Source organism: Carcharodon carcharias, chromosome 10 (assembly GCF_017639515.1).
Source record: "Carcharodon carcharias isolate sCarCar2 chromosome 10, sCarCar2.pri, whole genome shotgun sequence".
In the NCBI taxonomy this organism is placed as follows: domain Eukaryota; kingdom Metazoa; phylum Chordata; class Chondrichthyes; order Lamniformes; family Lamnidae; genus Carcharodon; species Carcharodon carcharias.
The window spans coordinates 151,643,402-151,666,651 of NC_054476.1; the positions used below are offsets into that span (position 1 = coordinate 151,643,402).

General features: G+C 44.9%; 1 protein-coding gene across 1 annotated transcript in view; it reads left to right on the top strand.

Moving 5' to 3' along the window:
• nxn (nucleoredoxin) overlaps positions 1 to 23,250 on the top strand; it is a 229,165-nt gene that overhangs the window by 197,518 nt on the left and 8,397 nt on the right. Inside the window, exon 7 of the mRNA XM_041198421.1 lies at positions 8,908 to 9,029. Coding sequence (XP_041054355.1) covers positions 8,908 to 9,029 — 122 coding nt within the window. The remainder of the gene's footprint in view (positions 1 to 8,907; positions 9,030 to 23,250) is intronic.

Here is a 23,250-nt window from a genome sequence, read left to right on the forward strand (position 1 = left end):
TCTCAGAATTTTTTTTCCAAATTATTTTCCCACCACCAAGGTTAAGCTAACTGGCCTGTAATTATCTGGCTATCCCTTCCTCCCTTTATAAACAATGGCACAATGTTATCAGTCTTCTGGCATCAGGTCTGCAGCCAGAAGGGATTGGAACATGACAGTCAGAGCCTCCATTATTTCTTCCCTTAGCGGTCTGGGCACATTTCATTCAGTCCGGGTGACTTATCCACTTTTAAGGATGCTAACCACTTTAACATTGCCTCCCTCACTATTATCTCATCCAATATCTCACAGCCCTTCTCTTTAACTACAACATCTACTTTGTCCCTCTTTTCTGTGAGAACACTTCCACACAAGGCTCCTTAGCCTTGGCCCTACTCTTTCTTTATTTACCCTCTTGCTCTTTGTTTTTTGGGTTTTACTTGGCCAAAATTTTTTCATAACCTTTCTGCTTTCCTAATTTTTTTCAAATGTCGCCTCTGCACTTTCTATACTCTTTTAGGCTTCCTGCAGTACTGAGCTTTTGGCATCAACGTCAGCATTTTTTTTTTGCCTTATCCTACTCTGTATGCTCTTTGACACCCAGGTTGGGCGAGGGGGGAGGGGGGGGTGTATAGATTTGTGAGTCTCACTCTTTCTCTTTGAGGGTATAAATTTATTCTGAGCCCTTTTCAGCTCTTCCTTGAATACCCGCCCACTGCTCTGACACTGTTTTGCCTTCAAGTAGCTGTTCCTAGTCTACTTGTACCAAATTGCATGTCAGCTTAGTAAAATTGGCCTTTCCCCAATTTGAAACTTTTATTCTTGGCCGATCTTTATCCTTATCCATGACTACCTAAAATCTGACTGAATTATGGCCACTGCCATGAAAATGTTCTCCTGCTGATACTGCTTCCACTTGCCCAGATTCATTCCCTAAAACTAAGTCCAGAACTGCTCTTCTCTTGTTGCCGCTTAATTGCATATCTGACCCCGGGGCTGTTTTCAGGTCATCTTTCGGGGTTGACTCCCTGGTAATTATGCAAAACAAAAACTGGATACTCACTATTCAGTTACTTTTTTTCACGAAGGAGGTGTAGGAGGGCAAAAGTGATGTAGTTTCCTGTTCACACGTGAGAACGGTCGGACATGTACGGCACCAAGACGGGCCTGCTCCTCCCCACTTTGGATGTTTTAGTAATGCCACAGGGGGACAAAAAAGCCATTTTGTAAGGGTTTCAGAAGGTGTGGGTTGTGGACCACTCAGCTTCGATTTTGCCCTCTGGCTCCACATGCTTCCTCCTGGCTGCTCCTCCTGGTGTCTTTATGGCCTCAATCATGTCCTTGACCTTTTACAGAAATGCTTCCTGTGTTTTTCCCTGGAGTCTCATTCCTGTGCCTCCTTGGATTCCAGTCCAACCGCCCACTGATCATGGCCTTGACCTGCTCTCACTTGCTGCCTTTGATTTGTGGTAGATCCTAACTTTATTTTGCTGGCTGCCTTCATGTCCTTTTGACAGTCTCGCAGTCTTAAGATCCAGTTTCATTCAGATCCTGTTCTCAACTAAATTTAACTCTTTGTGATCCGAAAATAAAGTGACTGAGACAGCTTTTTATAGGAATAAGTGTCAAAGGAGAGGCTTAGTTCTAAGTATGTGTAATTGTGCCTCAAGGCCTGACGATGTGAAGGCAAATTATTGTGTCTGGAGCTGGAAATGGGAGATACACAGCTGTAGTTACTTCATACCTTCAGCGCAGAAACAGGCCATTCAGCCCACCTACCCATGGTTATACTCCATATAAGCCTTCTCCCACCATGCTTCATCTCATCCCATCAGCATGTCCCTCCAGCTGGGGCAACAAAAACCAATTTGTTGTTCCATAACTGTGCAATCAGCCCTCCAGAGAGATGGGAAATACATAACCTAATCCATAGCAGAAATATCCACCCTGAATTGATTTCAGCCAGCTCAGTAGGGTTGAATTACCCACACAACTTTATACCACAGCATGGGAATCCTATTCTATTAACCTGTTATATTGGCTGTAGAATCTGAGGATTAAAAGGAATAAATGAGTATAAAAGTCCTACAATACGTTAATGCTTTGATTATTTGGCTGACAACCAACACCTTTGGTGGTTGTTTTTATTTTTAAGAAGAAGCTTTATGATCCACATAAGCTATGATAAAACAATAATGAATGTCGTGTCAGTTAAAGTTCAAATGTTACAGATACTTGAGTAATGCTAACCTGGTCTGCAGCTGAGCTGTGTGGGTTAGGAAGGTCTAAGGTTTCATTGGTGAGCTGTACTGACCTCTGGACTGGGTTAGGAGAAATTTAACCAGGCTATCATTTGGGAAAAAGACCATAAGACATAGGAGCAGAAATTAGGCCATTCGGCCTATCGAGTCTGCTCCACCATTCAATCATGGCTGATACGTTTCTCAACCCCATTCTCCCATCTTCTTCCTGTAACCTTTGATCCCCTTACCAATCAAGAACCTATCTATCACGGTCTTAAATACACTCAATGACCTGGCCCTCACCTCCTTCTGTGGCAATGAATTCCATTGATTCACCACTGTCTGGCTAAAAAAGTTTCTCCTCATCTCTGTTCTAAAAGGTCTTCCCTTTACTCTGAGGCTGTGCCCTTGGGCCCTAGTCTCTCCTACTAATGGAAACATCTTCCCCACGTCCACTCTATACAGGCCTTTCAGTATTCTGTAAATTTCAATCAGATCCCCCCTCATCCTTCTAAACTCCATCGACTATAGACCCAGAGTCCTCAAACATTCCTCATATGTTATGCCTTTCATTCCTGGGATCATTCTCATGAACCTCCTCTGGACCCTCTCCAGGACCAGCACATCTTTCCTAAGATACGGGGCCCAAAATTGCTCACAATATTCTAAATATAGTCTGACCAAAGCCTTATAAAGCCTCAGCAGCACATCCCTGCTTTTATATTCTAATCCTCTCGAAATAAATGCCAACATTGCATTTGCTTTCCTAACTACCAACTCAACCTCCAAGTTAACCTTAACAGAATCCTGGACTAGGACTCCCAAGTCCCTTTGCATTCCAGATTTTTGAATTCTCTCCCCATTTAGAAAATAGTCTATGCCTCTATTCTTCCTACCAAAGTGCATGATCTCACATTTCCTCATGTTTTATTCCATCTGCCACTTCTTTGCCCATTCTCCTAACCTGTCTAAATCCTTCTGTAGCCTCCCTGCCTCCTCAATACTACCTGTCCTTCCACCTATCTTTGTATCATCTGCAAACTTAGCCAGAATGCCATCAGTTCCTTCATCTAGATCATTAATGTATAAAGTGAAAAGTTGTGGTCCCAACACTGACCCCTGCGGAACTCCACTAGTCACCGGCTGTCATCCTGAGAAGGACCCCCTTATCCCCACTCTCTGCCTCCTGCCAGACAGCCAATCTTCTATCCATGCTAGTACCTTGCCTCTAACACCATGGGCTCTTATCTTACTGAGCAGCCTCCTGTGTGGCACCTTGTCAAAGGCCTTCTGGAAGTCCAAGTAGATAACATCCATTGGCTCTCCTTTGTCTAACCTACTCGTTACCTCCTCAAAGAATTCTAACAGATTTGTCAGGCATGACCTCCCCTTGATGAAACCATGCTGACTTTGCCCTATTTTACAATGCACTTTCAAGTATTCTGAAATCTTATCCTTAATAATGGACTGTAAAATCTTACCAACGACCAAGGTCAGGCTAATCGGCCTGTAATTTCCCGTCTTTTGCCTCAGACCCTTCTTAAACAGGGGGGTTACATTAGCGATTTTCCAGTCCTCTGGGACCCTCCCTGACTCCAGTGATTCCTGAAAGATCACCACTAACGCCTCCACTATCTCTTCAGCTATTTCCTTCAGAACTCTGGGGTGTAATCCATCTGGTCCAGGTGATTTATCCACCTTCAGACCTTTCAGTTTTCCTAGCACCTTCTCCTTGGTAATGGCCACCTTACTCACCTCTGCCCCCCTGACTCTCTTGAACTTTGGGGATATTACTCGTGTCTTCCACTGTGAAGACTGATGCAAAGTACCTATTCAGTTCCTCTGCCATTTCTTTGTTCCCCATTATTACTTTTCCAGCGTCATTTTCCAGCAGCCCAATGTCCACTTTTGCCTCTCTCTTACCCTTTATATATCTTAAAAAAACTCTTGCAATCTTCTTTTATATTACTGGCTAGTTTACTCTCATATTTAATCTTCTCCCTCCTTATTTCTTTTTTAGTTGTCCTCTGTTGGTCTTTGTAGGCTTCCCAATCCCCTGGTTTCCCACTGCTCTTCGCCGCATTGTAAGCTTTCTCTTTAGCTTTTATGCTGTCCCTGACTTCCCTTGTCAGCCATGGTTGCCTCGTCCTCCCTTTAGTATGCTGCTTCTTCCTAGGGATAAATTTTTGCTGTGTCTCCCAAATTACTCCCAGAAACTCCTGCCATTGCTGTTCCACTGTCTTTCCTGCTAGGCTCATCTCCCAGTCAATTCTGGCCAGCTCCTCCTTCATGCCTCTGTAGTTGCCTTTATTCAACTGTAATACCGTTACATCTGATTCCAGCTTTTTCCTCTCAAATTGCAGGGTAAATTCTATCATATTATGGTCACTTACTCCTAAGGGTTCCTTCACCTTAAGCTCCCTTATCAAATCTGCCTCATTACACATCACTAAATCTAGAATTGCCTGTTCCCTGTGGGCTCCACCACAAGCTGCTCCCTGCTCCAAAAAGCCATCTCGTAGACATTCTACAAATTCCTTTTCTTGAGATCCACTACCAACCTGATTTTCCCAGTCTACCTGCATATTGAAATCCCCCATGATCACTGTAACCTTGCCTTTCTTACACACCTTTTCTATTTCCAGGTTATTTTGTGCCCCACATCCTGACTACTGTTCGGAGGCCTGTACATAACTCCCATTATGGTTTCTTTACCTTTGCAGTTCCTCAACTCTACCCCACAGATTCTACATCATCTGACCCTACATCATTTCTTGCTATCGATTTAATTTCATTTCTTACTAACAAAGCAACCCCACCCCCTCTGCCAACCTGCCTATCTTTTCGATAGGATGTATATCCTTGGATATTTAGTTCCCAGTCCTGATCCCCTTGCAGCCATGTCTCCGTGATGCCCACCACATCATACCTGCCAATTTCAATCTGCGCCACAAGCTCATTTACCTTATTTCGTATACTGCGTGCATTCAGATACAACACCTTCAGTCCTGTATTTCCCATCCCCTTTCTCATTGTCGTCCCTTTATCTGATGTGCTTGAAGGTAGATTCCTAGCCCTTTCCAAACACTCTGTCCTATTTTGTGTTCTGGAGACTTTAATAGCCACTTCTGGGCTCTCCTTCCTTTTCAGTTTTTTTTATAATATTCCATGAAGTTGAACCCCCCCCACATGCTAACCTGCTGCTTTGTTTCCCATTAGTCATACTTCTTGGAGTTCTAACCTTCCCTTTCCCCCCCACTTTCTAGTTTAAAGTCCTGTTGACCACCCTATTTACCCTTTTCGCTAGAACATTGGTCCCAGATCGGTTCAGGTGGAGACTGTCCCAACGTACAGATCTCTCCTGTTCCAATACTGATGCCAGTGCCCCACGAAATGGAACCCCTCTTTTCCACACCACTCCTTTAGCCATGTGTTTACTTCCCTTATTCTCATGTCCCTATGCCAATTTGCATGTGGCTCGGGTAGTAATCCGGAGATTATAACCCTTGAGGACCTGTTCTTTAATTTAGTTCCTAGTTCCTGATAATCCCCAAACAGGTCCTCTTTCCGAGTCTTACCTATGTTATTTGTCCCGACGTGGACCACAACAACTGGATCCTCCCCCTCCCTCTCCAATATCCTTTCAAGCCGGTCAGAGATGTCCCTCACCCTGGCATTGGGCAGGCAACATACCATGCGGGACTCTTGATTCTGCTTACAAAGGATGCTATCAATTCCCCTAATTATAGAATCCCCTACAACTAACACTTGTCTTTTTGCTCCCCCCTCTTGAATGGCCTCCTGTGCCACAGTGCCGTGGTCAGCTGGCTCACCCTCCCTACAGCTCTGTTCCTCATCCATACAGGGAGCAGGTACTTAGTACCTGTTGGACAAAGTCAAGAGCTCAGGATCCTCTGTTCCTGAACACAGGATCCCTCTACCTGCCTCACTTGCAGTCACACCTTGCTGACCCTGACCACTGACCGAATTTGAGGTACTTAATCTACCGGTGTGACCGCCTCCTGAAACAAAGCGTCCAGGTAACTCTCCCCCTCCCAGATGTGCCGCAGTGTCCAGAGCTCGGACTCCAGCTCATCAGTTCTGAGCCGGAGTTCCTCCGGCAACAAACACTTGCTGCACATATGGTCACTGCGACTTGCAATGGGATCTGCCTGCTCCCACATCATACAGCTACAGCACATCGCCTGCCCAGCCATCTCGACTTAGATAATTAATTTACTAATTAGCTTTGCAGTGTTTTTTTCAAATTTGGTGCAGATTTCCTACCAACCAATCAGGTCACAGCTTTCCTCTGACTTCACTTTTTCAATTTTATCCTGTGCCTCCGCCACTCTCCTTGCGCTCTTTTATCCTGTGTCGCCGCTCTCCTCGCGCTCTTTTATCCTGTGTCTCCGCTCTCCTCGCGCTCTTTTATCCTGTGTCTCCGCTCTCCTCATGCTCTTTTATCCTGTGTCTCCACTCTCCTCGCGCTCTTTTATCTTGTGTCTCCGCTCTCCTCGCGCTCTTTTATCCTGTGTCTCCACTCTCCCCATGCTCTTTTATCCTGTGTCTCCGCTCTCCTCGCGCTCTTTTATCCTGTGTCTCCGCTCTCCTCACGCTCTTTTATTCTGTGTCTCCGCTCTCCTCGCGCTCTTTTATCCTGTGTCTCCGCTCTCCTCGCGCTCTTTTATCCTGTGTCTCCGCTCTCCTCGCGCTCTTTTATCCTGTGTCTCCGCTCTCCTCACTCTCTTTTATCCTGTATCTCCGCTCTCCTCGCGCTCTTTTATCTTGTGTCTCCACTCTCCTCACGCTCTCTTATCCTGTGTCTCCGCTCTCCTCGCGCTCTTTTATCTTGTAACTCCGCTCTCCTCGCGCTCTTTTATCCTGTGTCGCCGCTCTCCTTGCGCTCTTTTATCCTGTGTCTCCGCTTTCCTCGCGCTCTTTTATTTTGTGTCTCCACTCTCCTCGCGCTCTTTTATCTTGTGCCTCCACTCTCCTCACGCTCTTTTATCTTGTGTCTCCACTCTCCTCGCGCTCTTTTATCTTGTGCCTCCACTCTCCTCGTGCTCTTTTATCTTGTGTATCCACTCTCCTCGCGCTCTGTTATCCTGTGTCTCCGCTCTCCTCGCGCTCTTTTATCCTGTGTCTCCACTCTCCTCGCGCTCTTTTATCCTGTGTCTCCGCTCTCCTCGCGCTCTTTTATCCTGCGTCTCCGCTCTCCTCGCTCTCTTTTATCATGTGTCTCCGCTCTCCTCGTGCTCTTTTATCCTGCGTCTCTGCTCTCCTCGCTCTCTTTTATCCTGCGTCTCCGCTCTCCTCGCTCTCTTTTATCATGTGTCTCCGCTCTCCTCGTGCTCTTTTATCCTGCGTCTCCGCTCTCCTCACTCTCTTTTATCCTGTGTCTCCGCTCTCCTCGTGCTCTTTTATCCTGCGTCTCCGCTCTCCTCACTCTCTTTTATCCTGTGTCTCCGCTCTCCTCACTTTCTTTTATCCTGCATCTCCGCTGCTCTCCTCGCTCTCTTTTATCCTGCGTCTCCACCGTCTGCCTTGCGCTCTTTTATCCTATGTCTCCACTCTCTTCGCGCTCTTTTATCCTGTCACCACCGCTCTTTTCGCGCTATTTTATCCTGTGAGTTTAGAGTCTGGCATGCCTTTGCGGTGCCCTGCAGCAGAGCAGCCTGCTTTGGACAAAGGGCCTGAGGCTGGAACTGCACGCCTAGCGTAACCCATGCTTTCAGCAGAGAGAGAAAACACAACAGGAATTGACACACCATTGGCATTTGTGAGAATTGGGCGAATTATCACTGAGGTTGGCCTCCCATTATCCCCCTTCCACATAATCTCTTCCAGGAACCTAGCAGCAGATAGTGCTGGGTGGCAAGGCTTGACCATTGTTTGCCCTACTGTCAAGTCTCATGGGTGAGGTGACATCGGGCACTTGCACAGTACCAAGGGGAGGCCACTTAGCTCCTCAAGCCTGTTCTGCCATTCAGCAAGATCATTCCTCACGTGTGGTCTAACTCCTGTCTTTGCCCCATTTCCTTTAACACCTTTGATTAACAGATGGCTGTCAATCTCAGACTTAAAATTTACGACTGATCAAGCATCAATTGCCGTTTGTGGAAGAGAGTTCCAAACTTCTACCACCCTTTGTGCGTGGACATGTTTCCTATCTTCACTCCTGAAAGGCCTGGCTGTAGTTTCTAGGCGATGATCCCTGGCCTAAATGGTGAGCATCAGTTGACTGTTGAACTGTGGATTGTAGATGAGCTAGGTTCTGTCATGACTCAACATCCACTGCACATGCACTTTTCAGCAGTAGAATTAAAAGTTATTACTACAGATGTATGCCTCGAGATTCTTGAGTTGCCCAACCAAGGAAAGGCAACCGGGTTATAGTTAATAATGTGGAATGGGAACATTGCTAGATATTCTGGAGCTTTCTTTGCCTCGCTATTGAGAGAGGGAAGGAAGAAACTGAAGAACCTTTCCTTGGGAGATCAAATGGATTGGTTATAATCAGAGATAATTGTACGTGTCCTGGATTGCCTGGCACTTTTTATCATTCCCATAATCCTTGTGTTTCTAAAGCTATAGTGCAACCTGGAAACTTGGGAGTCAAAACTTGAGGAGGGTTATCACATTTGCTGTTATTGCAGTGTTTTGGTTTTTAACTTTTCTTTAGATTCTGAAGAAGAGGAATTAGAACCAGCAAAGCAACTGATTCAGCCAATTGCAGAAAAGATTCTCTCAGAGCACAAAGCAAAAGACGAAGATCCACCATTGCTGTTCTTTGTTGCAGGAGAGGTAGGTTCAAGATTCATTTCACATTTTATGAATTGAATCACCGTGTTCAATGAGCTGGCTGTCTACCTCAAGACTATCTGAAATAGAGAAAGACTTACATTTCTGTCACACCCTTCAGGACACCTTAAAGCTCTTCACAGCCAATGAAGTACTTTTGAAGTCAATGTTGTAATGTAGGAAACCCAGCAGCCAATTTCCACACAGCAAGCTCCCACAAATAGCAATGTGATAATGACCAGATGATTTGTTTTCATTGAATCTTTTAGAATCGTTACAACAGAGAAAGATTCCATTTGACCTGTTGTGTCCTTGCTAGCTCTCTGCATGAGCAGCTCAGCTAGTCCCACATCCCTGCCTTTCCCCCGTAGTTCTGGAAATGTTTTCTCTTCAGTTAATTATCCAATTCTCTTTTGAAAGCCATGACTGAACCTGCCTCCACCACACTCTCAGGCAGTGCGTTCCAGACCCTAACCACTCTCTGGGTAAAAAAGCTTTTCTCCGTGTCGTCATTGTTTCTTTGGCCAATTACCGTAAATTGGTGTCCTCCACATTTTTGTAATGGGAACTGTTTCTCCCTATCTATCCTTTCCAGGCCTCTCCTGATTTTGAACATCTCTATCAAATCTCCTCTTCATCTTCTCCTCACCCAGCTTCTCTATCCACACAACAGAAGTTCTTTGTCCATGGAATCTTTCTTGTATATCCTTTCTGTGCCCTTTCTAAAACCTTTATATCCTTCCTCAAGTGTGGTGCTCAGAATTGGTCACAAAATTCCAATTGAGGCTGAACCAATATTTTATCAAGGCTCATTATAAGTTACTTTTTTTTTTGATTTTGTGGTGTTGAGTGAGAGATAAATATTGGTAGGACATGGAGAAGAACTCCCCTGTCCTGTTAATAGGATCCAAGCCGACTGGTAAAGCTGAAACGAAGATAAAGAGCTTTTCTTTATTGGGTTTATTGACTTGTTCAGTCTCACGGCTCTCCTCCCGCTCAACCCAGTGTCCCAGCTATCCTCTATTTATAGACTCCTTTTTGAAAACAAAATCAATAAATTAAACTAAAATCAATAAATGAGAGCCCCTAATGGGGCATTGTAACTAAACAAAAACACAAAAGGAAACTTACAAAATCAAATTAAAATGTCATTTTCGGGGGTGATGATGCACCTCAGTCCCCACGGTGCCCACCGATTGCGTAAAGCCTCTTGCATACCACTGGACACTGCGTGTTCCCTCTCCAGGGCCATTTGGTCATGAACAAAGCCATGGTAGAGGGGCAGACAGTCGGGCCGGATGACCCCCTCGACCTCTCACTGCCTGGACCCATTAATGGCCACCTTGGCCAGGCCCAGGAGCAGGCCTACTTCCCTATTTATATGTGCTCAAGGACAATTAATACCCATTACCTGTTTCTCTTAACAGTGTAATTGACATGACATTAAAAACCCTTCTTCAAAATCACATCATGGATCTTTTGAATCCACCTGAGAGGGCAGGTGGGACCTCAGTTTAGCGTCTCATCTGAGAAAGGGCACTTCCAGCGCTGCCTGTGTCCTGGCACGGGAGGCTCTGAGCTCAAGGGAATGGGATTTGAACCCACAACCTACACGAATTCTACCACTAAGGTGACCTGGATTGAGAAGCCTGGGTGAAGAACGAAGTTCTTAAGGTGTGGGCAAAGCGTTTGAGAGGAAAGTTTGGAAGTGGTGAATGGATAAAGCCAAGGGGGCTTTAACTCCCCGTCAGTTGCAGGAAGAAGTGGTTTTGGGACAGACATTCGCAGTTTTGGGGAAAATGAGTTCGAGTGGAAGATGGAACAACGAGTTGCAATGTACTAATACACTGTGCCACAATGGTGGGAAAATTTTGTTTCAGATATGTCTCTCTAACCGCAACTGGAGAATGGAAAGGGAGAGAGTGCATCAGGTTAAGACCATGTGCATTGCCCCTTTGGAAGGAATGGAACCATCAAGAATGCTGTTCAGATTCTGGTACAGGCTAAGCTTCATGGGGAAGTAAACCACCTGCCCTTGGTGTCAACCAGGGAAGGCCACAGTGCGGGAGAGAGAGAATTAAATCTGGACGAGGGAAACACAAAATAAAAAGGGATTCAGAATCAAAAACAGAAAATACTGGAAAAACTCAGCAGGTCTAACAGCATCTGTGGAGAGAAAGACAGAGTTACCATTTCGAGTACTCTTTAGCTCTGAATAAGAGTCATACGGACTCGAAACGTTAACTCTGTCTTTCTCTCGACAGATGCTGTCAGACCTGCTGAGTTTTTTCAGCATTTTCTGTCTTTGTTTCAGATTTCCAGCATCTGCTGTATTTTGCTTTTTAAAAAAAGGGATTCAGTCCTGGGGAAACAAAATACCCAACTGTTGCTAAAACTTGCGAATAATCTTAAGAAGCTGAGCGAACTGGTTAGCAAAAAATCCAGGCAAAATATCTTAACACAAATCTTTGCAGAAACGTGGAATCATCTTCTAAAGTTGTGTTACAGACAACATTTGCGCACTCCCCTCCAGTCCGTAATCAGGATGTTTGTGTGTAAGACGTGTGTATGACTTAACCCTCTGGAGTGATTTTTCCTAGTTTAAAATAGCCTCCAGCAGCAGGCTTTTTGGTGATTTTGTTTTTAAATAAGTGAAGGTTATTTATGATCTCACAGTTGCGCCGGATGTTTGAAATGCAACATCTCAATCACTGGTCTCATTCACACTATCACACAGGCAGAAATTAGATACAGGTGATGTTAAAGCTGTAGTTATAGAAAGGGAATTTATAACTCTGTCTCTATGTTGATGCAAGCCTGACATCTCCTTGGTTGAGTTGATACTTTAGTTGGAGTGAAGGTCTTTTAAAGATGAAGGATTTGCATGAAGCTATGAAGCCCCTTGTAAATGAATAGCCAGGAGGTTGTTTCTCAGGTGGACTCGGAAGCTGGAACAAGTACAGTACCTTGGCTGCATTAGAAGATTTCCAGCTATGATGGTTCAGCTATCGAGGATGTTTCCTAGTGTTTCAAATGTTTCTCTCGCACACAGAGATTTGCTTCATTCGGGTTGTATTACACTGATGGTTAACCCTGTGAACAGGTGAGCAGACCACCATGATACAATAGCAGTTGACAATGGTCATTCACTCTTATCTCTGTCCCAACGAGGGCTCAAATATTCTCCTTTGTTCAATATGGCACTTGGAGGTCAACAGTCTAGAGATTTCATATTCCTCAAATGCTGGTTCATCTTTACACAATGAGGCATTTGAACTTCACAAGTAGCTGTGAAGTCCCCTTATTCAGGACTACCTTTAACTAAGCATTGGCCACAGAATTGAATACTGTCCACAGTTTAAATGTCCATAGTTACAGGTTAAATTGCAGCCATCTTAACAGGGTTTGTGGCCACTTCCACAAAGAATGATCTTAAAGGCAATATATAATTGGAAGTTGTTGTTAACACCTCGATGGTTTTAACCTTTAAGCACCTGTCGTGCTCAGTACAAACACCAGGATATTGGCTAATAAAGACTACCACAGCAAAATAATCAATGGCCCCCTTTAAAGCAGAAGTAGATGCTAAGCAAAAAGGTGTGACTGTTTGGGTCTTTGAATATATTCAGGGTTGAGTTAGACAGATTTTTTATTGACAAGGGAGTCGGGGGTTATGAGGGCCAGACAGAGAAGTGGGGTTAAGGCCAGTCAGATCAGCCATGATCTTATTGAATGGTGAGTGGGCTCCAGGCGCCAAATGGCCTACTCCTGCTCCTATTTCTTATGATCTTAGAAGCTCTGTCAAAGAGGTTGAATTTTAAAAATGTCTTAAAGCAAAAGAGGGAGATGAAAATGGAGAAGGATTTAGGGAATGATAGAGTTTGGGGCCAAGCGGCTGAAAGGCTAGTGGCCGATGGTGGGTGAGGGGAGAGGTGGGGAGATGCCCAAGGAGCATGGACCCAGATGAATTAGGGAATTTTAGAACTGGAGGTGAATAGAGAGGTGAGGAAAAAGTGACTATATGAAAAGACCTAAACATTTTTAATTTTAAGTCCCAGAGCCATTGTAAGTATGCAATTCTGGACGTGATGTATGAGTGAGACTTGGTGGAGAGGATTCTTGCAGAAGGGTTTTTCAGGAGTTGAGGACGATGAGGATGGCAGACTGTAGGTTGGCCTGGAGAGAATTGGGTGTAGTCAAGTCTGGATGACAAAAGCAAGTGTGAGGATTTCAGTAGCAGATAGGTTAAGGCAGGAGGTGAAAGTGGGAGATGATGCAGACTTTGAAAGCAGGCATCCTTCTGTGAGAGATGATATAGGCCCAGGAACTCAGCTTGGGGTCAAACTCTGTGTTTCAGCCTGTGATAGTGTTAAGTATATCGAGTTTGAGATGAAACGTTAGCTTCAGTCTTCCCACTGTTTATCTGGAGCAAATGATGGCTCATTCAGGACTCCTGTCAAAGAGATCCTAGTGTCAGTAAAGGTGCCAAGAATTGATATGGAAAGTGGTTTAAAACGCAGATGGATGCTTATTTGAAATGTAAGGTTGGCAAAGAATTTGTAGAATGGGTGGGAAGTTGGGGTCAAAAGGAAACAGCAAACAGAATTAGAGCAAGCTAATGGTCAACTCTTGCTTACACCTAGTGTTTGAGAACTGGAACTAACATTAGGGTGGTGTTGGTTAGATACCCTTTGCTATCATGGCTCACACATGAAGGATAGCTACTTGATGAAGTCAAGGTGTCTGGAACGGGTGGAACTAAAACCCAGTACAAATAGATACCTCCAGGAAGGAAGGAGAGATTTAGTGATTGCGGTGCTGGTCTAGCAACCCAAAGGGTGAGAATTCAAATCCCACCTTGGGCAAAATATGAAATGGAATTCAATCATTTGTGAGTTGACCATCAGAATTAAATGACTGTGAGAACTGATGGATAATCATTAAAACAAAACCCAACTGGTTTGACAATGTCCATTCGGGGATCCCTATTGTGGCTGGACCATATGTGACTCCAGCCTGCACTAATTGGTTGCCCTTTGCCAAGAAGGGATGGGCAATAAATGCCCACATCTCGCCGGGTTCAGACGCATACCTTAAAACATAAAAAAGAGAGAAGGAATTCTTTTGGCTCGGTTATGGTTTCATTCCAAATTATGGTTGACGCCAGAGGATGTCTCAGCAGTGTGATCATTTCAGCACTCTGGTGCGAATCTTCCTTTTTGCGAAGGGGCAAAGAAAGAGTTTGGGTTTCCTAAGTGGCCACCTCAGGTCTGCAGTAGTCAAGCCAGGTGCCTGGTGGGTACAGCAGTAATGTCAGGGTTTAGTGATTTCCATTTTTATATCTAATAAGTGTTTTATTTCAGTACAGAGTAGTCGGTACATCTGGTAATGGTGATGTTTGCCAGACACGTGTCTGTTTTTTTTCTCTCTCTTTCCCTGCAGCATATACAGATCCTAAAAGGTTCCAGCATTGCCGTAATTGGAAGCATTCCCCTAACATGAGAACATGTTTAGTATTAACTAGAAACAGATCTCTGTGCTGACCGTCAGGCTCAACTCATGACAGAAGGGCAGAAGCTAATATTTCCCTCTTCTTAAACACAGGTGGCCATTTGGGTAAAGGGCATTACCCTCCTTCCCCTTTCTACTGGGGGAAATGGCCCTTTAATTTCCTATATGTTAAGGACCAGCCAGGTAGCTTCACACTGCTGCACACAGTTTGGCAGTAATTACTGCCATGTGTACTAAGTTAGAATGGAACACATTCCCACTGGAAAACTACCTTTACTTCAGTGGAGTTGCTGTCCCGCTTATCTCTGAATCAGATGGTAATGAGCGGCAAGGGTAAAAAGAAACTGAGGGTCACTGAAGAGCATGGAGAAGACAGGGGGGCAGTATTTGAGATTTTTCTTTGTGCATGAATATGCTAAGAATGGGTGAAATGGGTTTCCTCATCTGTGATCATTTTGTGGATGTGCCACGCCACCATTTTATGTTCTTCATATCCGGCTACTCCTAGTTGCAGTTTAATCTTGAACACTTGGGAAACCTCTGTTGTTAGAACAGTATAGAACAATAGGTTTGCTGCAACATTGGGCTGAATCTTATCTATGTCAGGTGGGCTGGACGGATTGGCTGGTGGGGAGCCAATCACCGCCCACGATCGGCTGCGCGCCGCCATTTTACGTGGGTGGGCCAATTGAGATCCACCCAGTGTAATGCGCAGCACAGAGCTGCCTCAGGGAGATTAAGCTGATAGTAAACCTTTTCTAATAAAGGAGGAAAAATATTATTTAAACATGTCCCATCATGTGACCGTGTCACATGAGCTGGGACATGTTTGTGAATTTTGCAAAATTTAATTAAGTATTTTATAAAACCTTCAGGAAACCTCATCCCGCCCGTGGATGAGGTTTCCTGAAAAGCCCGAAGGCCGCTTAGGCTCTTCGCCTACCCGCCAACCTTAAGGTTGGACAGGCAGCATTGCTAAGAACTTTAATTGGTTTTTTTAATGGCCTTAATAGGCCGTTGACAGTTCGGCTGCGCACCCGCCAAACAAAATACCTAAATGACGTGCACTCGACATCATCGCGTGTCATTTTACGCATCGGCATGCTGGGCCCACCCTCGCACACTGACAGAAGTATTCTGCCCGTTGACTCCCCTGGGTCCATCACCTCCGCTAGTACCATCACCACATCACCACGTTTGGCTTACTTCATAATCAGCAGAGGAAGTAAGCTCTCATTGATAATTCTACAGGGAAAGGTTGGTATGAGTGAAGACCAGGCCTTTGGGAAACGGGAATGGTTTACACTGAAGTTGCTGACTGGAAGAACACCTGTCAAAAGTTCATGACGCTTTGTTAGTTGCGTTTTAGTCCTTGAGAAAGGAATTCTAATGGCGAGACTCTCATTTCCAAATAGAACTTGGTAGGGAGGGCGGGGGTATACATTGACTGTTTCCCAAAATGGCCAATAAATAAATTCCCTGAATGTAGCAGCCTCATCACATTCAGGCTGATTGAGACTGGGATGATCAATTATTTTTCTTGGAGTTCCAGATATTTAAGGGACATCCCCCCCCAATAACTTTCTCGCTTATGTTTTCCTTTTTAAGTAGAAGCAAAATCTGAATTATTGCTCAATTGTATGTTCTTGTTCATTTGAGACCTTGAATCGAGAAATAGCAAGAGAAGATCTAGTTGCCCATTGAGCTCCTGTTTTAAAATTGGAATATTTCTTCCTCATTGGGCTTCGTTGAACGTGCACAGCATGACTGCCATTGAATTCTAACAATTCCTTCCCTAATGGATGTTGGGGTTCCATCCCAGGGCATTTTTATTAATGTTGAATGTAAAAATGGGCATTCTGTAAGGCAGCAGGAAGATATGGGTCACTGGGGAGCACCCACACCTCTGATCCAGAGGATTGTGAGTTTGAGACCCACTCCAGAGACTTGAGCACAAAATGTGGGTTGACCATTCCAGTGCAGTGCTGAGGTAGTGCTGCATTACCAGAGGCGCTGTCTTTTGGATGAGACAGGTACGCGTAAAAGATCCTGTTTCCCCAAACAGAAGAGCAGCTGTCCTGAGCCAATATTGATCTCAAAATCAGCATTACTCAAAAAAAAACAAAACACAGATTATCTGGTCATTATCATATTGCTGTTTGTGGGATCTTGCTGTGCACAATTTGACGACTGTGATTCCCACATTGCAGCAGTTCAAAAGTACTTCGTAGCCACTTTGGGATGCCCTGATGTTGTGAAAGTGTTTCTTTTTCCTTTCACTGTGGTCTGCCAGGGGTACCTGTCACTGTTTTTAAGATTTATGTTCGAAGTGTTCAAACCAATGTCACCTGAGCCGTGCTGAGTATTGAAGGAAACAGTGCGCTGACTGGCGGTTAACAGTTCCGTTCGCGCTCTGACTTTTCTGCTCGGCTCTGCCATTCCCGCCCAAGGTCACCTCGTGTAAAATGGACGTGCGCCTGGTTTCAGCGAGCTCCCAAACCATCGCCGACATTGAACTCCGGAGATTTGGTGTGTTGAAACCTGATGGGTGACCATCCTGCGTGTCCTGTGGTTTGTTCATAATCTGGGCGACGCCCCAGCCGCCGGAGCCCTCCTCGCTGCCCCAATCCCCCAGTAGGCCCCGCTGAATGAGGGGAAGCTGGGGGGAAAGGTCAAGGTTTCCACGTAGCTGTAGTGTTAGAGTATCCGCCTTGTGGTCAAAGTGGGACCTAAGGTTCAGTCCCGGCTGGACTGTAAGATTCTGCATTGGATGAGCTCTTGTTTGTAGGCAGCTGCTGGGCTGAGGTACATGGTGATGCTGAATTGTTTCATTTGATTGGAGATGGGAAGTCGACAGACAAGAGACATTGTTTCAATCTTATCAGTTATCCCAAAACACGCATCAACTGATCAAAGGTGGCATCTCTGACAGTGCAGCACTCCCTCAGGATTGCACCGCAGTCCGATTATGTACTGGAGTCTCTGGAGTGGGATTTGGAACTCCCAAGCTTCAGACTCGGAGGTGAGAGTGCTAACGTAAGAAAAGGCAAAGGTGAGGATAGGCCATTCGGCTGATCAAAACTCATCCTTCTACTACCCTAGTAACAGTTAACCAGAGTCAACTCGCCTGGTTTGAGTTGAGCAAAAGCTTGGCAGTTAGCTGGTCACCCATCAGGTTTCAACACACCAAATGTCCGAAGTTCAATGTCGGCGATGGTTTGGGAGCTCACTGAAACCAGGCGCATGTCCATTTTACACGAGGTGGCCTTGGGCGGAGTGGCAAAGCCAAGCAGACACCTCTACCAATCAGAGTCCACTTGCCAACCAATCAGCACCCCCTTCTCATACAGTATAAATTGTTGCTCCCTTTGAGGTTTGGTATTCTTGTGAATCTGTCCTGATGCGTGCAAGATGAAAAGTTTTGACAGCATGTCTTTTTTTTTAGCAAAAGTCTTGAAGCTTTTTGGCTTTTAGAGATAATTGGTTTTATAAACTGCTCTACAGGGCAAAAGTGGTCAATCTGCTGCCGGACACTAGCTAAGGGGGCAACTCATCCAAGTCTTAAGCCTGTTTTTCAAGTGACTTTTGTCTGGCATTGAAGAAATTAACAGATCCTACATTCTCCGTGTGAAGTCTGACGTGACTCCGCAAACAGGTTGTGTGGTCATTGACGCAGCCAAGTTGACATTTCACTCAGCCCGAAAACGTTTCTACACTGCAGGCTTTCTAGAACTTTCCAGTCACACTGATTCCACAGTGGCTAAGTCAGGGAAGCCAGTTCCATGGGCCTTTCAATTCGTGTATGCGGCCTGTGTATTCCCAGCAAGGTTTACAAACTCCAGGTAGCTGAAGAATTAAAAACAAAAAGATAAAAACAAAAAAACTGCGGATGCTGGAAATTCAAAACAAAAACAAAATTATCTGGAAAAACTCAGCAGGTCTGGCAGCATCGGCGGAGAAGAAAAGAGTTGACGTTTCGAGTCCTCATGACCCTTTGACAGAACTTGAGTTCGAGTCCAAGAAAGAGTTGAAAAAAGAGTTTTTTCAACTCTTTCTTGGACTCGAGCTGAAGAATTGTTGCCTGACTCTGTTCGATAAAACACCATGTGGTAGATTTAATTTAGATCCAAGCTGCCGTTTGTGTGACTACACAATGTATGCAATGTCATCTAATAAACAATGACAAACCATCAATGTTTTAGCCACACTTTAAACTTGCCCTTTGTAAGTAGAGGGTTTTAGTATGTTCAGAATAGCCAGCACTCGGAAATCCAAGTTCTGAGGGAAGAGGGCTCAGAGCATTTCAGAAACTTCCTGGAGTTCCCGAGATGCATTACGACCTTCTTGAATCATGGCCATAAGCTTTTAAAATCCTCGTCCAGCTGCTTTTAATTTTAATTCTGTTGAGCTTGTAGTGGTTGGAGCTGTATGGTTTTAGGTGCGTGGAGAAGGCAGTGTTTGCCAAGTGCCAAAGTGCAAGATTAGACTGCCTGTTGTGATCCTAGGACATCTGGGCTATTTGCCTATGGAATAAGAGACAGCCAGTGGATTATAAACCAGCAGTGTGGGTAACATCATGAACCCCATGAGGGCACAGCTTGGCAAGATTTATCACCAAGACACGGGAGACAAAGAAAGAAATTGCATTTATATAGTGCCTTTCACAACCTCAGGGCACGCCAAAACATTTTGCAGCCAATGAAGTACTTTCGAAGCATGCTCACTGCTGTGATGTAATGAAATGCAGCAGCCAATTTGCACACAGCAAGATCCCACATATGGTATTGTATCAATGACCACAATTTTTTTTATTTGTGTTGATTAAGAGATAAGCGTCAGCTGGGACAGGGGAACAACTCTGCTCCCTTGTGCTTAGCAAGATCCCATAAACTGCAACGTAATAATGACCAGATTATCTGTTTTAGTGATGATTTGACTGGGGTCATAAATGTTGGCCTTGACAGCAAGGAGAGCTCCCCACATCTTCGAAGTTGTATCAATGGATCCTTTACATCCACTGGAGAGGACAGGTGGGGCCTCGGTTTAATGTCTCATTTGAACAACAGTACCTCAGACAGTACAGCACTCCTGCTGTCTTGGCACTGGATTGTTGGCCTAGATTTTACGCTCAAGCCTCAGGAGTGGGTCTTGAACCCATGACCTTACGTACACACGAATTAGGGCCAAGAGTAGGCCATTCAGCTCCTCATGTCTGCTCCGCCATTGATAAGATCATGGCTGATCTAAATGTGGCCTCAACTCCACATCCCTGTTTTCTTCCCATAACCCTTGACTCCCTTGTTAATCAAAAATCTGGCGAACTCTGCCTTGAATATTTTCAATGACTCAGCCTCTACTGCTCTTTGAGGAGGCGAATTCCATAGGCTAATAAGCCTTCTGGCTCCAGAAGCAAGAGTGGTTCATAGTGAGTCAGGGCTGACACCTGAGGTTAGTTGAAATCTCGAACCATCATCTTCTCTAAAAACACAGACCACAGGTTGAACCTGCCACCTTCCTGATTTGTTTCTGCACACGACTTGCGGTGCACCCCCCCATGAGGGCATCAGACGAGCCTTAAACATGCTTCCTTTATAAGAGTGTGTTTCAAAGAATGACTTCATTTGTAGCAAGGGAGTGCACTCATCAACTTGGGCTGAACTGAACTTCACTAGTTTGCAAGCTGCTTTGGGTCTGGCTCCTGACGTGAGGTTAACATCCGCGGCAGTTCTGGTGAGTGTCTGAAGAAGCTTTTCGCAGTCCCTCAACCTACTCCCTCAGGGTCCCCTGCTCCAGTTTCATTAGGTTTGTCTGACACTAGCCAGGTTGACGTGTCCTTAACTCGCAGACTGTGGTAAACACGGGGAACAAAGAGCAGGGGAGGAAATGAGCAGGAAGTATGATGCGTACAATAAGTGACAGCCATTGCGGGCCATGCTGCATTACACACACCCTGAGCCACTGCTAATTGGTGATTGTTAGCATCAACTTCTGCCTGTAGTTGGAAAAGTCATGCTCTGATTTTTATGTGGTATTGCTGCTTTGCTCTTCCTGCTGGTGTGCATTACCAAAGCAGCGGTAAATTAATACCTTGCCTGAGTTCCTCTGGGCACCTGGCCTTGAAAATGAGATTGCTTTCCTTTATGTGAACTGCTCTTGTCAAGATGATCGATGACTCTCTTAGCAGAACATTTTTTTCTCTAGTTTTCGACCCAGTGATGGAATCAGTTGGGTCAGATATATATATAAAAAAAAAATCAGTCTTAAATGTAAGCCCTTTCTCTTTAACTATTCAGATACACTGTGGGCTGGCCTTCCTCGTTAAACTTGAGGTCAACTCTGCTGCCTATTTCCTTCCTCGTACCCAGTCCTGTCCACCTATCACCCCCTGTGCTTGCTGACCTCGACTGTTTCCAAATCAAGAATGCCTCAATTTTAAAATCTTACTATTTTTTTCAAATTCCTCCATGGCTTTGCCCCTCCCTGTCTCTGTAATCTCTTGCAACCTCTCACCCATCGGAGATATCTGCCCTCCTGTGCTTCTGCTTTCCTGAGCCCTCCCCACCACCACCCCCCCCCCCCCCCCCCCCCCCCCCCCCCCCCCCCCCATTTTTATCACCACCAATGGCTATGACGTTAACTGCCCAAGCCCCAAGTTCTGCAATTCCCTCCCTACCCCTCTCTGCCCTCTACCTCTTTCTGTTCCTTTAAGACATTCCTTAAAGCCTACCACATTGATCAAGCTTTTGACCATCTGTCCTTATGTGACTTGGTGTCTAATTTTGCTTCATAGCACTCCTGTGAAGCCCCTTGGAACGTTTTATTATGCTGTACTTAGAGAATGCGTGATGAATCACAGAGTTTTAACTGGCACAAAATGAGGCCATTCAGCCCATCGTGTCTGCACTGGCTCTCCAAGTGAACATTACGACTTAGTGCCATTGCCCTGCTTTTTCCCCATACATCTGCAAGTCATTTCTATTCAAATAATTATCTAATGCCCTCTTGAATACCTCGTTTGAACTTGCCTCTGCCACACTTCCAGGCAGTGCATTCCAGACCTGAACCACTTGTGTGAAAAAGCTTTTCCTCAGGTCATGTTTGCTTCTTTTGCAAATCACTTTAAATCTGTGCTCTCTCGTTCTTGATCCTTTTATGAGCAGGAACAGCTTCTCCCTATCTACCCTGTCCAGCCCCCTCATGATTTTGAACATCTCTATCAAATCTCCTCTTAATCTTCTTCTCTCCAAGGAGAACAGTCCCAACGTCTCCAATCTATTCTCATAGCTGAAGTTTCTCATCCCTGGGACCATTCTTGGCAATCTCTTCTGCACCCTCTTCGATTTGTTCACATTCTTCCTGTCATGCGGCACCCAGAACTGTACAGCGTACTCCAGCCGAGATCTAATGAGTGTCTTATATAAATGCAGCATTACCTCCTTGCTCTTGTACTCTATGCTCCTATTAATAAAGCCCAGGATACTATATGCTTAATTAACTGCTCTCACCACTGTCCTGCCACCTTCAATGATCTGTGCACATATACACCCAGGTTTTTCTGCTCTTGCACCCCCTTCAGAATTTCAACCCTTATTTTATATTGTCTGTCCATGTTCTTCCTCCTACCAAAATGCATCGCCTCACACTTCTCCACATTGAACTTCATCTGCCACCTATCTGCCCACTCTGCCAACTTGTCTATGTCCTCTTACACACTGTCCTTCTCACAGTTCACAGCATTCCCGAGCTTCATATCATCCGCAAACTTTGAAATTGTTCCCTGCACATCAAGATCTAGGTCACTAATATATATCAGAAAAAGCAAGAGTCCCAATACTGACCCTTGGGGAACTCCACTACAAACCTTCCTCTGGCCTGAAAAATATCCATTGACCATTACTCTCTGCTTCCTAGTTTTCAGCCAATTTTGTATCCACGTTGCTACTGTCCCTTTTATTCCATGGGCAATAACTTTTCTCACAGTCTGTTGTGTGGCACTGTATCAAATGCCTTTTGAAAGTCTATGTACACCACATCAACAGCATTACCCTCATCGACCTTTTCTGTTACTTCTTCAAAAATTTCCAGCGAGTTAGTTAAGCACCATTTCCCCTTTATAAATCCATGCTGGCTCTTCCTTATCAAGCCATATTTTTCCATGTTGTTACGTTGTTGTTTCCATATTGCCTTGGTGACTAACCTTAACTTCATCTTCAGAAGCCTAGTCTGTATTCACGCATGTACTGCCTGTACATTGCAGACTCCATCTTTGTGCCGTCTAGAAGAGATCCCTTCGAAACAGGTGCGAGAGAACATGAGGAGGCCATTCAGCCCCTCGGGGATGGTCAGCCATTAAGTTTGCTCATGGCTGATCTTCACCCCCAACTCCATTTTCCTGCCTTTGCTCCATATCCCTTGATAGCCATGCCTAACTAATATCTATCAATGTCAGCCTTTAAACCTTCAATTGTCCCCTAGTATCCATGGATTTGGGGATATAGGATACAGCTGGGAAAGATGTTGATTTGAGACTTAGGAACAAAGTGATTCATGGATTGTAGACCCTTTGAAATGCAAATGTTGTTTGCTTCTAAGAGTGAGATGCATTAAAATATGTCACAGAATGAATCATAGAATGGTTACAGCATAGGAGGCCATTCAGCCCATCATATCTGCACTGGCTCTCTGAAGGAGCAATTCACCAAGTGCTACTAAC